Source organism: Acinonyx jubatus, chromosome E1, assembly GCF_027475565.1.
Source record: "Acinonyx jubatus isolate Ajub_Pintada_27869175 chromosome E1, VMU_Ajub_asm_v1.0, whole genome shotgun sequence".
NCBI classification, from domain to species: Eukaryota; Metazoa; Chordata; class Mammalia; order Carnivora; family Felidae; genus Acinonyx; species Acinonyx jubatus.
The window spans coordinates 37,570,169-37,587,298 of NC_069397.1; the positions used below are offsets into that span (position 1 = coordinate 37,570,169).

General features: G+C 57.7%; 1 protein-coding gene across 2 annotated transcripts; it reads right to left on the reverse strand.

Annotated features, from left to right (window-relative positions):
* Positions 1-3,314: 3,314 nt before the first annotated feature.
* On the reverse strand, positions 3,315-16,366 carry STAC2 (SH3 and cysteine rich domain 2). 2 transcript variants are annotated; one of them, XM_027033896.2, is made up of 11 exons: positions 15,821-16,366; positions 8,800-9,106; positions 8,365-8,459; positions 8,090-8,180; positions 7,356-7,468; positions 7,194-7,266; positions 7,040-7,101; positions 6,455-6,552; positions 6,018-6,069; positions 5,531-5,668; positions 3,315-4,921 (listed from the first exon to the last, which is right to left on the reverse strand). In XM_027033896.2, the coding sequence occupies exons 1-11, from the start codon at positions 15,908-15,910 to the stop codon at positions 4,817-4,819; spliced, it is 1,224 nt and encodes a 407-aa protein (XP_026889697.1). In that variant the 5' UTR covers positions 15,911-16,366; the 3' UTR covers positions 3,315-4,816. The 2 variants fall into 2 exon arrangements, with proteins under 2 accessions (XP_026889697.1, XP_026889696.1); XM_027033895.2 differs by having other exon boundaries at positions 8,362-8,459; positions 15,821-16,364.
* Positions 16,367-17,130: the final 764 nt, after the last annotated feature.

The following is a 17,130-nucleotide window of genomic DNA, read 5'->3' on the forward strand; positions in this document are numbered from 1 at the left end:
CAGCTTTGGGGGACTGGGCAGGTGACGCTTCTGGTGTCAGAAGGAACCAACTGGGTTAGGGACAATGGCGAAGATGTCCAGGTGGGAAGCATCAGTCAGCCAATTAAATGGAGGGCCAGAGTCTAGGCTGGGGAGAAAAGTTGCACAGAAGGGACCATCTCCTTTAGTTCTTGGCACAGGGAGGACTGGCATGCCTGTCCTGGTTTCCTTCCTGCCCTCCCCTTTCCTGAGGACCAGTGTGAAGGCCAGCGGGGGACTTCAGGGGATGTGTGGGCAGATGCTCCCATCTGCACTTGCGTGAGAAAGGCAGGACTAGTGTGTTCTTGGGAACACCAGACCCCCTCCTACTATGTCTTTAGGGTCCTTGTCCAGTCTGGACAGGGTGGGGCAGGTGGGTAGCCCAGGACAGGAAAGCCCAGACTCAAAGACCCAGAGTCTTATGCACACCCATATGCATCAGAACCTGCTTTTGGGGTTCCTTCCCTGTTGCCACTGTAGCAACCTGTGTGAACTTTATCCATCAGCTCTTGACTATAACCCTTTGCCGTTCCAAGTGTGGGGAAGCTGAAGGAAAGAGTCCTGGTCAAGCTCCCAGCTTGGATCGCAGGACACGGACACCTCCTTCCCAGGCCTGGCTGGGCCACAAGAGGAAGGACATTGAAGGCCACCCCACCTCCACGCCCTCAGGCAGTGGGGGGACGACAGGAAGGAGAAAAAGGTAACCCAAGCATGGGACCCTCCACTGGGCGTTCAAAACTTGCAACACAAAGCTGGTTTCCACCCTAGACCAGGAGATGGTGCTGTTCTCTCGCAGGTCGCTGCAGGTGTAGCAAACCCTCACTTTTGGGGTTGTTTTTGAAGGAGTTGAGGTGGGAGGTAGGAGCCTATCTCTTGGGAAGCCTTGGATTTAATCACTTCTTTCTGAAGCTCACCCCAGGCCTGGAGGTTACTTCTTTCCATGGGCCGCCAACCCCTTCCTAGGGCAGTGTCAGGGAGGGCCCCCTTAGCAGGCCGATCCCCTAAAGTAACCACTGGATCGCTTCCAGGTCCTGGAACCTTGGAGAAATTCTGATGGAAAGAAAGGTCCATTCTCTCAAGATCTTAGAACTAGTCTCACCATATAATTTTGCATACCCTTTAAAGGGGTTCACGGCCCTCAGATAAACACTCCCTGAGCAAATCCAATTCCATTTCTGGGGGAGGAAACTGAGGCCCAGAGAGGCCAATGACTCCCCAGAATCTCAGCACCGCGTGAGCACCAGCACCTTTGACCCTCCCGACGACGTGGGAGACTATGATTCAGAGTAGGTTGCTGCAGAGGTGCCGGGCAGCTGCTGTAGGGCCACGAGCTGGAGAAGGGGGACAAGGCCAAAGGTGGGTAAGGCTGCACAGCGGGGCTCACTCTGTGTCACCGCCCCCTCCCCCCTCCCCGCCGACCTCTGGTATTCACCTCTCTGCTCTTTTAGGCCTCCTGTCTCCATTCCTAGGCTCCCCCTTTTTTTTGCATCTCTCCGAAGTCTGGCCTCATACTACATATGCCCAGTTAAGCTCAGGCAGAGATGGAGGGAGGGAGGGCATGTGTGGGGCAGACAACGGAGCCAAATGGTGAGCTGGCACCACCAGTAGCTTCCTGGGCATTCTCTGCCCCAGGCCAACGGTGTTGCTGGCCCAGCCACCCCCAGAGTGGGCACAGAGGAGGGCAGAGGCTATAGTGGGGGCACCAGCTGTTCCCAACCCCCAGGCTGTGAGCATGCCGTTAGTGGTTCAGCCACCCGAAAAAGCTGCTGTACTCAGCAGTGCGGCAAATGGGCTAGGGAGGAGGCGGGGGTCCAGGCCAGCTGCCTGCCGGTGGCAGACGCAAGTGGAGTGTGTAGAAGGCTTGGCTGAAAGGCTCTCACTCTCTACGGGGGGGTGGGCTTTCGATTCCTGGAGCCCGTGGCCCAGTATCCTGGGGCGTCTCTATTTCTATCTCATTAGTTTAAGGCACTGAGGGACCCAGGTAAGGAAAGAGCTCAACCGGGGGACAAGAGACATGATTTCTGAGACTGGCTTGGTCACCAATTTGCTGGGTGACCTTGGGCAAGTTACTGGTCCACTCTGGGCCTCAATGTCCCTCTATATAAAAGGGGCAAGGTCGGGCTGGATAAGCTGTATGACCTTGAGTATGCCACCTAATATCCCTGGGCCTCAGTTTCTTCATCTGTGAAAAGGGGAGACCACCACTTTCCTCACTGGGTCACTGAAAGGATTAAATAAAATTCCTGGCATGGTTCTCCAAGCACAGCAGGTGCCACTTTATGTGAGGTCCCCTCTCTTTAAGCCACTGGCCTGGGTTTGTGACGCTTGTTTTCATTCCCCCCATCAGAGGTCTTAGAAAGAGGAGGTCATCCTCCTCTAGCTCACCCGCTGAGCTCTAGGACCTTCCCTGGGTGAAAGGTCCCAAAGAAAGCTCAGCGTCTGGTCCCACCTGGCCTACCTTGCTTTGAGGGGGGGGGGGGGCGGGGAAGGGGGGCTGGGAGGCAGAACCGGTGGGTGCCTGTCAGAAGTGGCAGCCCCCACCCCCTGCATTCTGGCGGCACTGGCGGCATTGCCCTGGCACCCCCGCAGCCCGCCTCTCCCTCCCTCTGCGCTCCCCTCTGCCTATAAATAGCACAGGACGTGCCTGCCTTGGCGATGACGCGGCCAGGCGGGCGGAGGGGAAAGAGGCAGCTCTGCCGAGAGCAGGTGGGCGGCGGGCACCGCTGCGGGAGGGGCGCCGCTGCCGGCCCCCTTCGTGCCAGGCTCTCGATGACGGGCATGATTGAGTCATCTCAGGGCCCCACTGTCGGCGACTGTTCCCGCCGCCAGCCTTTCTGCCTGGGGCTTGGGGGGCGCGAGGCTGACCTCGGGTGGTCTCGGAGGGCACCGCTGGGTCGCTGGGTCGGCAGAAACGGTCCTAATGCACACGGTTGAGTGCCCGCTCCCCCCCCCTGGGGACACGGGTGCGCATCCAGCCTGAAAGTGACCGCAGCCCCACCCTCTCCCCTTCCAGCTTCCCCCAACATCCCCCACCCCACCCACCTCCACCCCCACCCTGCCGCCCTGTTTTCTTCTCAAGCTCCCCCCCAGATCCCCCATCTCAGGCTGGGGAGGTGGAAGGGAGTGGGGAGGTATGGGGACCCCTGCAACATCTGGGCCAGCTCCAGCACCCCACCTGTCAAAGAGCCACAAATTCCTCCACCTCCAGGCTTGTCTTCTTTTGGAACCTCCAGCCCCCGCCCCACTCCTTGGACCTTTGCTTCCTCTCTCCCCAGCAGATACACAGAGCAGACAGGTTGGGACAAGAAACATTTATTTAGGGGCCTGGGGGCTCAGCAGTGCCCCAGCCGACCCATCATGCAGCCTTATGTACAGTGGGCATTGGGCCCGCCCCTGGGATATTGCTGAGGGGGGCCCCATGGCAGCAAACAGGGCAGTGTGGCTTGAACCCCCCTCCAAGGGGGAGAAGTGGAGCAGGGGCCAGTGGGTAGGAGAATGTGTCCCTTCCACTGTATGGGAGGGTGTGACTGTGCCCAGGACGGGGACTGGCATTGGCTGGCACGATCAAGGGCACAAGAGGAGGCTCTGAGCTTGGGGGGAGAGGGAGGTTGGCACCAGAGAAAAGCAACCTGAAAGGGAGGGGTCCTCTTCATGAGTGCCAACCCACCAACAGGGTGCCTACCCCCTTCCTTTCCTGGTGGCCAAACACAATGATTTGCTGCCCTATCTCCCACTCCCGCTTCCTCCCAGAACTCTGTGTCCAGGACAAGGGCACAGATACAGCCAGAAAAGGGACCCCTGCACTGAAGGAGGGGTCGCAGTGTTTCCTACAAAGCCCAGAGAAAGGGAGTGAGCAAGGGCCATCTGGAGGTCAGTCCTGAGGGCTGGGCTCCTGGGGGGGTGGCCTTGTGAGGCCTGGGACAGGAACTAGGAAATACTGACTCCCTGGGGCTGGTTGGCCATGGGGGGCCAGGGAACTTGCAGAGTCCTGACAGTGAAACGGGGACTTGTTTTTTGTTCTCAGTCGGTTTCTGTTCATGTCCTTCTTGAGTGTCCTTTTCCGGTGGACAAGGGTACGATGAGGCTGTTCTATTCTACTTGAGGAGACAGTCTCTGGTTTGCAGCGCTATCCCCGGAACTCGGCCCTCCCCTCCTCTGTCCGCCCAGGTTTCAAGTAATAGGAGAGATTTCCGCAGAACTTTCCTGAGGAGTGATGGAGTGACAGAGGTGGGGACCCCAGGAGGTGGACTCAGGATCCTCCTGCAGCCCCGAATCCCCTCCCAACCCAGGGCAGAGAGCTGAGGGATTTGGGAAGTCACCTTCCCAAGGTCCCACTTCCAAAGCGGCAGCCGCAGGGTCACACACACATAGACCCAAGCAGAGGCTCTGTGGGGAGGGGGGAATGGTGTCGGGCATGCAAAGGTGGTGTGGACATGAGAAGGCTCTCTGGACAAAGCAGCGAGAAAATGCCTCAGGAATGCCCCCCTCCCCAGGGCCGCACTCAGCATGGCAACTGGGGGTGTCTGGGCACTGGCTGGACCCACCTGGAACTTCCTCATTCCCTCCCACTTTCTCCTCCTTCCTCACCCCCGAGTCCCAGAGCAGCAACTCCCTCAGGGCACCCTGGGACCCAAGAAATAAAACCTTCCTCTGTGCAGAGGGCTCCCAAGCCATGGGGGGTGGCTCCTAGGAGAGAGGCAGAGGGAGGAAGAGTGTGGGCAGATGCCCGTTCCTCTCCAGGGCCAGAAGCAAGGGCCAGGCTCGGGCAGGGGTGGCATCTGGGTTCTCTTGGCTCCTCTCAGATCTCGGTCAGGGCGTCGGCTGGCACCAGGCCCCGCTTCTTGCCGCTGCTGACGCGGATGAAGCCGTCAGCATCCTTGCTCCTGCCCACACCCACACAGATCTGAGTGGGAGAGACACGGAGCTGAGTCCTGGCACCTGCCTACAGCCCTGGCCCCGAGTCCGGCTGATGGCTCCCAGGGGGCCACCCCGGGGAATGATGGGACCAGGATCAGATGTGGTTGGAGACATCAGCTGGGGTGATGGGAGCAGATCCCATGAGGGCACTGGGCACGGCAGCAAGACCAGAACATCAGCAGACACTGAGCAGCACTTTGGGGCTGGCCTGAGCTCCACCTCCCCACCCCCCCGCCCCCACCGCCCTGGCAGAACTCCCATTTCACAGAGGGGGGAAGGGGAGGAAAAGGGCTTGCTGGGGGTTATGCAACAAGACAGAGGTATAGCCAGCATTCAGACCCAAGCCTCTAGACTCCTAATCCAGTGCTCTTTCCCTCCCCCAAGCTGTCTCTAACCACATTCAGCCCCTGCCTCTGTCGGTCACCAGCCCCGATTCCCAGCAGGGTCTGACAGGAGGCCCCGCGGTCACACCTTTCTAACCTGCCTTCCCTCCTGCTGCCAGGCTGCAGTGTCCTCCTCCAGGGCAGTCGCCTGTGCCCCCACCGCCTCTCTCCCATGTCCACCTCTCCAGCCACTGCAGAGCCCAGGCACTCACCTGGTTCTCCTTGAGGCTCATGTACCCCTGTTCCTTGTTCCCGGAGAAGGGTTGGCAGCTGCGCCAGACGTTCTCTCCTGGCCTTACGCGCTGCACAAAATTGGCTGGGAAGAAGCCAACCCGGTCGCCAATCTTTCCCTGGGGATGAGGCTGGCAATGAGCACCAGAGCCCCCCGCCCCACATTGATGCAACTCAGAGCCAAAGCCATCAAACTCCAGATCCTGCGCTCTCTGTATCCAGAGCCCCCAGTAGGGTGGCTTCTGGACTGCGATGGGCATGAGGTGGGTAGGGGGACAAGGCTGAGGCAGGGAGGGTCAAGGTGAGAGCAAGTCCCAAGTGTTGGTCTTATGGGCTTGGCTAGGGCACGTGGTGGGAGGAGGGGTGGTCTTTGGGCCCGGGAGAGAAGGTGGGGCAGTGCCAGTTGAAGTGGTGGAAAAGGGTCGGGTGCCTACCGGGGTGTCTCTGCTCCCCACCCTGCCAAGTCACCTTCCACCAGTCCTCGTTAGAGTCATCCACCAGCAGGATCCGGTCCCCAGGCCTGGGAGGACAGAGCTGGGGTCGCAAATGGACAGGAGGGACCTGCCTTTTCTGCATCTTAGCCATCTTGGGTCCCCCAGGTCCCCAGCATGCCCCCCCTCCACAGCGGGGGGAGGATTCTTGACGCCCTCGGAGGACACTGTGACCACAGGTACAGCAGACTCTCTCTAAGACAGAGCCCGGGCGGGGCAGAAGATATGACATCAGCACCAGTCCCTTTTGGACTCTGGGCAGTCTAGCTCTTCTTTGGGCTCAGCTGCCTCAAGCATGCCAGGAGAAGTTTCCCGAAGGTCCCCCTCACACTCATGTTCCAAGGTCTGGGAGCAGAGCCCTGAGGTTGGAGCCAGGTGGCTGTCCAGGGGGGCCGGACCACAAAGAGGACTTACTGCAAAGCCAGGTCATTGTTCTCTTGGGGTAGAAACTTGTAGAGAGCGACATAGGAGTACATGGGCCCCACATCCTTCCGCAGAGGGGGTTTTGCGGGCTGTGGAAAAGTCTGGATCAGTGACGGGAGGGGGACACAATCCTCGCTCCACCCACCGTTCGCTTGCCCTGACCTTACCCTCTCTGGGGGGGTGGGGAGAGGTTGGCTAGGAGGTGGGACACAGTGCACCTGGGTCAATGACAGGGAGAGGTCAGACTCTCCTACCTTCTGTGTTCACCCTTGGGGGACTGGGCCAAGGATGGAGAAGGGGAACACTCCTCTGCCTGCTGCACCCTGGAACTGCCCACTCGTGGGGAGTGGGCCCAGGAGTGGGCACGATAGCCATTGGCTCCGCGGTGGGAGGGCAAATACCCCCTGCCTTCCTTGCCTCCTCACCCTGGCACTGTCCATCCCCGTAGGCTGAGGACAAATGATGGAGCAGTGATACTCCCACTCACCATGCTCTTGCCCACCTATGCATCAATGACAAGAAGGGACATCCCCTTCCAATCTGGCCTACGAGGGCTCAGCACCAGCATCACCTCACCTGCTGTCCAGGGCTCTTCTCCTCTGGTCCTGACCCTTCGCTCTCGGCCGGGGCTGTGAACACTAGAGATGCCAGGGCAGGGCCAGGGCGTCAGACAGCAGGGAGTGGCCTGCGCTGTGTTCCATTCCCGCCTCTGGCTCCCACCTGTACTCACCACTGTCGCCAGGGCCCTCCTCTGAGCTGCGGATGCTGCCTTCCCCATCCTCGGTCAGCTCATCCCGCTCACTCTGGGGCCAAATGGGGGGAGGGCTCAGTCCCCGGACCCTCAGCCTCAGAGACTCCTGCCCCCCAGGCGCCCCTCTGGTGCCTGACATACCAGGCTCCGCGTGGGGGACTCAGAGGTACTGCTGAAGCTGGAGCGGTTCATCAGTGCCAAGGAGGTGCCATAGCGCAGCGTCTCATAGACGGGGTCTACCTTCCCGCTGGCCCCTGCCAAGGAGCCACCCTAAGGCTGGGCACCCAGCTGCCAGCCTTGCTCTGCCCTGAAGCCCCGGATCACTTTCACTCTCTCGGCCCCAGCCAAGATGTCCTTCCTTTAACCACCTGCCCCATCCCTCCCCCAGGCCCCTCTCTGCCCACACCAGTCTTCCCCAGATCCTCTTGAACTAACTCCCCATCCTTCCTATCTCTGGACACCTTCCCTATCCTTGCAGATGAGGACAGCGCCTACCTTATCCTCTAGTCCCTATCCTTCTCGGTTCAGGCATTCGTGCAAATGGTGATTAATGGATGCTTTGTGTGATTATTTCATGTCTAGCTCCCTTACTAGACCATGAACTCCACCTACTTCAGTGCTGCGTCCCCATGTCTAGCACAGTGCCTGGCACTTAGTAAGTGTTGATAAAATGCCTGTTGAAGGATGAATGAATGAATGGATGGATGAATGAATGCATGAATGAACCCTACATTCGGGACAAGGGCATTCAGAGAAGGGAAGTGCCAAGAACCAGAAGAGCCATGCAACTCAGGTGCCCATCTGAGGAACGTGTGGGTTTCTCACCACACTACGGTGGGATCAGGGGCAATGGGTGGGGGGGGGGGGACACTCACCAGTGGGTGGGGACTCTCTGCTTGTGACACAGGCTGGGGGTGGTTCATGCACCAGGAGGGGGGAGCTGAAGTTTCGACGGAAGGAGGAGGACTAAGGCAAGAGGGGGCAGAGAGAGGGCATGGGGATGTCACAGCCCACCGAGAGCTTGGCCTTCCCCAAGCCCAAGGACTACTCCACAGGAGGAATTCGTCTGGAGGGGGGCGCTCATTCCCCCACATGCCAGTCCTGGGGAGCACTCACAGCCAGCCAGCCCTGCATGGTCCCCACTCACCACCTTGCCTGGGCATTGCTGGTGGGAGATCTCCTCGGAGCACCAGAGGTGGACGCTGACTTTGCACGTCTTACACCGCAAACCCTGCTTGGAGTTTCCTGGGAAGAATTTGGCGTCAACAAGAGGGATTCGGCAAAGGAGGAGGCATCCGAGGGCAAGGAGCAAAGAGGGCAGGTTAGGCCATGGGACAGAGGAGGGGGGGTTGGGCATCCTCATGTCCGCCTCGGGGTCTAGTGCTTACCCCTCATACAGTCAAGGCACCGAAGCCTGAGTTGTTAGTACCTACGGCGACACTGGACACCCCCCCCCTCCAAATTGTTCATTTGTCCACCCAGCGTGAGGGGCACAGTTAGGACTGCGGGCCCAACATCAGACGGCTCCCTAAGAACACTCCCCACACCCACCCTGGCCCCTCTCCTTGACAGGCCAGGCACCTACCCACAATGATCTGGTGGCATAGCTCACAAGGGCTGGCTCTCTTGAAGACGTGTTCCTGGAAGCTGTGCAGCCTTACTGGTTTGAGTGGTGCCAGGGGCCGTGGGATTGGGCAAGGGGAGGGGGCCGGGGTAGGGAAGCTCCCGTCTGTAGATGCCGGTGGTGGGGAGGGAGGGGGCAGCGGGGTCGGGGGCGTCAACAGCACCTCAGTGGGGCACTTGAGCTCAGAGCCTGAGCGAAGGAAGAAGTTCTCCACACTCTTACTTCGGAGGATGGTCTTGAGGGAAAGTGAGCGCTTGAACCGCTGGAGCTGAAAGGGGAAGCAGGGGTGGGGGTGGGGGGTTATAAGTGGAAGCCAGAGGGGACCAGGTCTGGGCCAGGATGTCTCCTTGGTCAGTGGCAGCCAGAGGTGAGATGAAGTACTGAGAGGCTGCCACGTTCCAGAAGGTGGTCACACTCCCGGATGCCCACGGGAGCCCGGTGGGTAACCTCCATGAGCCAAGGGGTTCTGGCTGGGCCCGCAAGATTGGAGTGGTGAGGGCAGAAGGGGGACTGGCCGGTCAGAGAGCAGCTGCTGGCGCGCTCCAGACAACGTAGGCCTGTCCTCGGGTCCAGCCCAGCAGTGCCAGGTTTTCCACTTTTTCAAAAGAAATCTAGACTTTTATGTGAATTTGGATGGAAACAAATTCAAGAGGTTTTATTTCCTTTTTTTTTTTTTTCATTGCAGAAATGGTAGTGTACTATGTTTCCTAGCCTTGCTTTTCTCACTTAACAGTAAATCTTGGAAATCATTCCATACCAATACATAAAGACTTTCATCATTCGTGTTTATGGCTACGCAGGATTTCATTGCATGGGTGTACCATTTACTCGAGTTAAAAAGAATAATACTTTGGGGGTGCCTGGGTGGCTCAGTTGATTGGGTGCGGGACTTTTGATTTCGGCTCGGGTTATGATCCCAGGGTCATGGGATTGAGCCTGCTTAAGATTCTCTCACTCCCCAGGTGCCTGGGTGGCTCAGTCGGTTAAGCGTCTGACTTTGGCTCAGGTCATGATCTCAGGCTCCCACTGACAGCGCTGAGCCTAGAGCCTGCTTCGGATTCTGTGTCTCCCTCTCTCTCTCTGCCCCTCCCCGCTCATGTTCTTTGTCCTCTCAAAAAAAAAAAAAAAAAAAAAAACAACCCTCTGCCCTGCGCATGTGCTCTCTTTCTCTCCATAAAATAAAATAATACATGGGGGGCACCTTGGTGGCTCAGTCGGTTAAGTGCCTGACTTTGGCTCAGGTCATAATCTCGTGAGTTTGAGCCCCACACCAGGAGCCCACTTCAGATTCTTTTTCCTTTTCTCTCTCTGCCCCTCCCCACTCTCTCAAAATAAATAAAAACAAAAACTTAAAAAAAATAGTAACACTTTGGGGGCTGAACAAAACATGCCAGGTCCCCAGTTTTCCATGTGTTCTTGAGAGTGGGGGAGTGGTCATCCTGGACCCTCATCCTCAAGGCTGATTCTTCCTCCAAAATATCTCTCCGGCGCATATAATCCCCTCATCACCTCCACAACCCTGCCCTAGTTCAGGTCCGGAACCCCTTGCCTCCACCCTGCCCATCTCCCCCTGCTCTCCATACACCTACCAGGGAGGTGATCCCTGACCTTGCTAAAAACTTTTCATGGCTCTTCAGGACACAGTCAAGGCCCTTGCCCCAATCATGAGACTCTGCAAGTTGGACAAGCTTTCCCTTCCAACCCATGCCTTCCACCTGCAGCCCAGACACGGGGATTCTTGAACTCAACCATGTTTTATTCCTCCAAGCTTTTGCTGTGTTTGCCCTCTTCTCTGCCTTATCCAGTGAGTACCCTCTTTATCCTTCGGGGTTTCCAGTGACTGTTCCTCCTTTGGGAAGATGTCTCTTCTTCTCCAGGAATTCCATTTAGTATAACAACTCCCACTCCGGGGCCCATTGCACCTAGTACTGACTTCCATTATAAATCCAATCTGGTTTACGTTGTGGTCATTTACTTCTTACTCCCCCCCCCCCCAGGAGACTGGAGCCCCTTGAGGGCAGGAACGGTTGCTTTAACATCCTCCCGGCCCCCCACAACACACACACAGCCTCAGGACATAGTAGGTGCTCAGTGAATATTTGTTGACTGAATGATGACCCAGTGGCTGGAATCCTACGTGCAGCCCATGTTCTGGAGCACGGGGTCAATTCTGCAGTGAGGCCAGGGTTACTTCCACTGCTCACCCCAACATACCCTTCTTGAGTCTGCCCAGAGTGAAGTCTGGAAACATCTCTAGCCAGATCCCAGAACCTCTTCCTTCCTATCGATAGCCCCCTTACCCCTGCCCACATATTCCCATCAGTGATAGATAAAAGGGGACAGTGGCCTGGCTTCAGGCAGGGAGACTTGGCCAGGGTTCCCAACTGGCACATCAAGCAGCCTGTGTGGCCCCAGGGAGGCCAGCAGGCAGCAAGACATAGGGAGAAGCAGAGAGGGACACATTTAAGGGTGTCTGTCTGGCTCAGTCAGTAGAACATGTTACTCTTCATCTCAGGGTTGTGAGTTTAAGCCCCACAGCGGGCATGGGGTCTACTTAAAAAAGAGAGAGAGAGAGAGATTTGGACATGAGGCAGGCCCCAGTGTGACAGCTGGGAGGCCAGAGCCTTGGGGTGTCTGGCGGGCTGAGTTCCCCAGCTCTTTCCAAATTCAGCTTCCTGGATAGCACTGTGGGCTTCTTTGTGTGTCTAAGAGAAGCAGGGCCCCAGGCCTCAGATACCTGGGTGTTAGGGCAGAAGTGGAGGGCCAGAGGGACAATTAATTAGAACACAAATGTATTCTGTGAGCCAGTGTGGCGTTGGAGGCTCTCACAGGCCCTCACGATTCTGCCCAGGGGCCAGAGCATAGAGCACAAGAGGTCTCTGGGAGGATGTGCTGGAGGTGGGTGCAAAGCTAAACCGACCACCTGAAGGCAGGTCACTTCACTTCCACTCTTGGGCCTCAGTTTCCCCACATCCAAGAGAAAGGAGTCAGGACCAGATGCTCTCTAAGCAACACAAGGCTCTGGGTCCAAAAAGCAAAAACCTAAACTTAATGATATGACGAGGGGCTATCATGTCAGAATACTGGAATTGAGGTAGCACTTCATAAGCAGCACCTCATTAATCCTGGCATTACCACCCCCGAGACACTGATAATCACTGTCCCACTTTGCAGACGAACTCATAGGCACATAGGAGTTAAATCACCCACCCATAGCGAGTCCTCAGCTGGTAAGTGGCAGAGACAGAACTTGAACCAGTGGCTTTGGCTGTTAAGTCCAAATGACCAGAAGGGCCCCGCTGCTCTGGGCTCTGCCGTGGCCCTCACCCCTGCTTCTCAGCTATGCCATGGGCATGGCCACCAGGTCAATCATGAAATTTAGGGTTGGAAGGAACCTGAAAGACTGGCCATCTAGAGTGGTCCCCAGCCCACACTATCATCTCACAATGCCTTGGCCATGTCACTTCTGAGTGGTTGTCTGACTCTGTTGGTCACCTCCTGTGGCAGGAAGCACACCCTCTCTTGCGCCAGTCATTCCATCTTTGGGCAGCTGCAATCCATGGAAAGTGCTTCCCTATATAGAGCTGAAACCTGCCTCCCTGAGATCTTTGCCTATCGGCTCTGCTCCTCCCTTGGCTCCCGAAAGGGCTACTCCCCTCTTCTACATATCAGTCCTTCAAATATTTGAAGACATCAGTCATGTTCCCCCCTCCCAAAGCTGTTGTTTCCATAGTAATCGCCACAGGATGAGATTTTAAGCTGCCTTACTCTCCAGCCTGTGCCCTTTCCTGGTCTTCCCTTGGCCCCAGTGCCAAGAGCTACCTCTCTGCAGGGTACCAGAGGTCTCTGGAACAGAATGTTCCCCAGCACTGGGGCAGCCCCAGTTCTGCTCACTGACTCCCTGGCTCAGCTGTGGGTTCCAGATCCCAGGAGGGCAGAGAAGCAGGAAGGAACAACATACTACCTGGAGTGGCTGGCAGATGTCAAGGGTTGTGGCTGAAGAGCAGGATGGGGGCACCTCTTCCAAATAGCTTGATGCCTGTCCACTCAGAGACATCTAGTTTGAGTGCCCAAACCTCATTTTGGCTCAGCCTGGCCAGGCACTCCTAGTGCCCAGAGAGGACTTTTTCCTATCTCCCATCAGCTATCTTTTTGGTGCCCCCAGTGTCCCAGGAACCATTCCCTGGCATGGGGAGAAGTTGCCATGTACCCTGGCAAGCTGGCCCCCCTGGATGCTATTCCCTCCTGATGATGCACCAGGAGCCTGTCTGGCTTAGAGCCTGGACCACCAGGCCTGTTCTTCTGAATCCCCTCCCAGAGGCTGGGTTTGGCCAGCCTGCCTCCTCCCCACCTCCCCACATACTGGATGGTCCCTTCTATTCCTCAACTCCCCACAGCATCTCCTTACTTCCCTCCAGCTCCTGAAAGGGCACTAGGCAGCTGGCGGTGGGTGGTGGCGGATGTGGCACAAGCTGACTCAGATGGCAATGTTGGCATGGCAGGGTCTTCCCAGGGATGGCACTAAAGGGGGTGATGGAACCACCCAGCGGTAGGATGGCATGGGGACCCAGAGATGGCAATGGTGACACTAGGAGGGTCACGGAGTAGCTTGAATACAGGGATACGAGCCAACCTTAGGGTGGGAAGGAGACTGGGCTTGGGCTGGCAAGAAATGCCCAGGAGACCCCAAGCACTGACGAATAAGCCTGGAATGCTGGCTTCACTGCCTAACGGGCAGTGTTGTACCTGCTTCAAGCTGAGTTGGGTGGGCCACAACCCTCTTCCTTCCCCCTCCCCAAGCCCTATAGTCTGGAGACCAAAGCTTCTTAGGGACAGGTTGAGGTGGGGGGAGCTAAAGGGGCTGGCGGGGCCCTGAATTCTCTCCCTGCCCACTTCTACCCTCCTGAATACCCCCACCCAGACCGGCAGCCCAGCCTGTATTGTTATAACAGTCCTTCGCAGGGGTGAGATTTAGGGGAGGGGGGTAAAGGGACAGGGCAAGGTGTGCAATTTCCCTCCCCTCTTGCTCTTGGGATCTCCATGGCTCAGATTCAGAGGTGATAGCACTGGATGGTCCTTGGGCTGGGAGGAGGGAGGTACAGACCTGCCGGGCCCTGACCTCCCCCTGCCCACAGGGCTGAGCTTGCAGCCTGTGGGTTTGCTGAGGCAGCAAGGCCCAGGCTCCTGCCTACCTTTGGAGAGCTCTTAAGGAGGGGGGCGGGCAGCCAGGCCTCCTGTGGGAAGAAAGGCAGGGCCTGGGAGGCCCCCATACCCTTAGGAAGCAAGCAAGGGAATTGTGTATGTCCGTCTTGAATGACTAGAAGGCAACTGAGAAGGCCAGGGATATTGGAACTCAGGATGGGGCTCAGCTCCCTGGACCCTCTGGGTTTTGTGGGTTTTTTTTGTTTTTTTTTTTAAGCTGTCACAAATGTTACAAACAAAATCCTCCCACCCCCAACACCTCATTCCTTTCCTAGTACAGACCTGGGTCTCTGAGAGGCAGTTAACTCTGTGGTCTGAGAGACCACAGTCTCATTCTCAGGAGGGGGCAGAAGAAGGTCAAGTTGGGATCTGAAGACTTTGACATGGAGACCCAGTGGGTCCCTCTCGTTTAAAGGTGGAACGCTACCTGGGGTATCTCAGCCAGGCCCTACCCTGCCCCTACTCATCTACCCCTGGTCATTTTCTTGATGACCTTGACCTTGAATTAACCTCGTACCCTGAGGGGTGGCCTAGACAGAATTAGGAGTAAGATAGACGCTGGAAAGAGCTCTTGACACCGAAGGAGCCAAAGACCCCACCCATTTTTGGTCTTTAGTGGCCCCGCTCCTCATCTGGACAACAGGAGCAGGTGGGAACAAAACACCAGGGTGCAGAGGAGAGGGAAGGAGGCTTTGGCCTGAAGTCTGGGGAGGGGGCAGAGAGCACCCTTGACACAGTCTCTTTTTCTCTCCCCATTCCCAGCCCGCTCAGCTCATGTTGCTCCCCCGCAGAACTTCTTGCGGGTCAGTGTGAGCACCTAGAACTTGGAGAGGAAGCAGACAGATTAGAGGTGGGGGTTAAATTTAAGTGGTGGCCTCCCCCAATCCCTTCAGCGCCAGGAGTCTGGGCTCCGCCTGCCTTCACTGGGGAATAATTTATTCATTGTGACTCCCGCAGGAGTAACAATCATACATAATTAGGGTTAATTATGACATTCATTAATTACGATGACTTCTCTTTTTGCTTCCACCCACCCTCTCCCCGGCGCCCTGTCCGGCTCCGGGGGTGGGGGGTGGGGCTGCCTGCCCTTCTGCTCTGGAGCCGCAACAACAGTCCCCCGGTCCCCGCCCGCGATGGCCAGCGCTGCGGCAGCCCCCAGCGCGCACTCGGAAGCTACGCACCTCGGGCCGTGGCCTCACATCCCGGAGCCTAACCTGGTTGGGAGGGGGAAATGCAAGACTGCAGTGGGTCCGAAAGAGACAACCGGAGAGACTCAGAGATAAACATATAGAGAAAGCGGGAAAGACACCAAGACCGACAAACAGGTTGTAGAGACATTTTCAGAGAGACACAGGCAAAGACAGAGGGACAGACTGAGCTACAGACATAGACCTGCGGGCGCGAGAGGGGTGCGCCTCGCACGCACACACCGGCGCGTACACCGGCCCACACCCGCTACACACCGCTACACGTTCCCGCCGCCTTCGCTGCGCCGATTCCCTCCAACAAAGCCGAGTTACAACCTCCCGGGAGGGTCTCGGCAGCGCGTCCGCTCATCACGCGCGCAAGGGCGTGTCGTGCTTGTGTGATGTGGGCTCCTTGCGGCCCCTCGTCGCGAACCCCCTCGCCCCGGTCGTCGCGCAGAGCCTTCGGCATTACACGGGTCCCGCTCCCGTGACCCCCGGGCCATCCGAGCCCACGGTGGTGACCGCGTCGGGAAGAGGGCGCCGGGGCTGGGGGGCGCACCGGGCAGGGGTCCAGGCCTCTTCTCCTGAGTTACCTTGGTTTCCTGGAGGGCAGAGACGGTCCCCGGGGGGGTGCGGGTGGCCGCGTCATCCGGTTCGTTCTCCTTCTCGCTCATTTCGGTCATGGTTGGGGTAGAGAGGAAGAGGGGGTGCCAAGACCCGACGGCAGGCCCCCTGGGGGCAGGTGGCAGGTGGCAGACGTCTCTCTGGGACCCTCAAGCCCTTTTCCAGAGACTGCGCCCCAGTGAACCCCAGGAAAAATCCGCCCCAGGAAAAAAGCGACCCCCCACTCCCGGGAGCGGGTGGAGAAAGTTCCCGGGTTGGCCGGTGAAGAGGGGTAATTACGGGGAGCCGCTGGAGCCGGACGACCCGGGGAAGGAGGACCGAGGGTCTGCAGAGGATGCTGCTCGGAGCGAGGGGAGGAGGGAAGTGGGGACGCGGGGATGTGCTGAGGGAGGGAGCGGAGGAGCAGTCCGTGTCCGGCCGGCTCCGCCGTCCTCTGCGCCCGCCCCCCATCCCTCTCCCCCTCCCCCCACCGGCCCCAGCCCGGCACCCGGAGGCCCCTCCGCCCAGTCCTCGCCTTCCAACTTTGATTTAGGAGGTCGCCTGGTCCCTCCCCCTTCCCTCCTAAGCTCCCCCGCGCCGCTATGCAAATCAGGTTCTCAGCTATTGGCTGCCGTGGTGGCCAGGAGCGTGAGGTGGGCGGAGCCTGGGGGGGGCTCGACAAGATGGGGAGGAGCCTGAGGGGTAAAGAAGTGGGGAGGAAGTGGTTTTACACTAAAAGACCCGGAATGGGGGGCGTGACAAAGTGGAGGAAAGATTTGGCAGATCACATTCGAGTCTGGGCGGGATTGAGGGAAACAGAAAAAAGGTTGGATCTGCAGGATAGCTGAGAGTGAGATCGAAGTTAGGACCCTCTGATAGCGAAGTAGTGGACAAATATGGACCCTTCTGCCGCATTAACTGGATGTCTCTGCGAGGGAGACTCCCAATATGCACACCCCTGGACTATGAGGTAGGGGTTCTTTAAGAGAGAAGGGACAATTTAGCATCATGTGTCAAAGGCCAGGCCTGACAATCCCTCCTTTGTGGTTTGGAAAGCAGGACAACCACATTCCTTTCCAGGCTTCCTGTTTGGACTTCAGCAGAGAAGGGGGCTTCAGTCCCCACACCTAAGGTCCCCAAACCTTTCCAAGACACATCCTCCCTCCTAAAGATCCTGCCACAAATGGAGTTAGATCAGGGTGTAGGAAGAAGGGGTAGGGAAGAGGGTTCTTACTCTCCAGGTTGTTCCCTGTCCACTTGGCCTAAAGGTATCTCTTTAATGCTTGTTGCTTACCTGCCA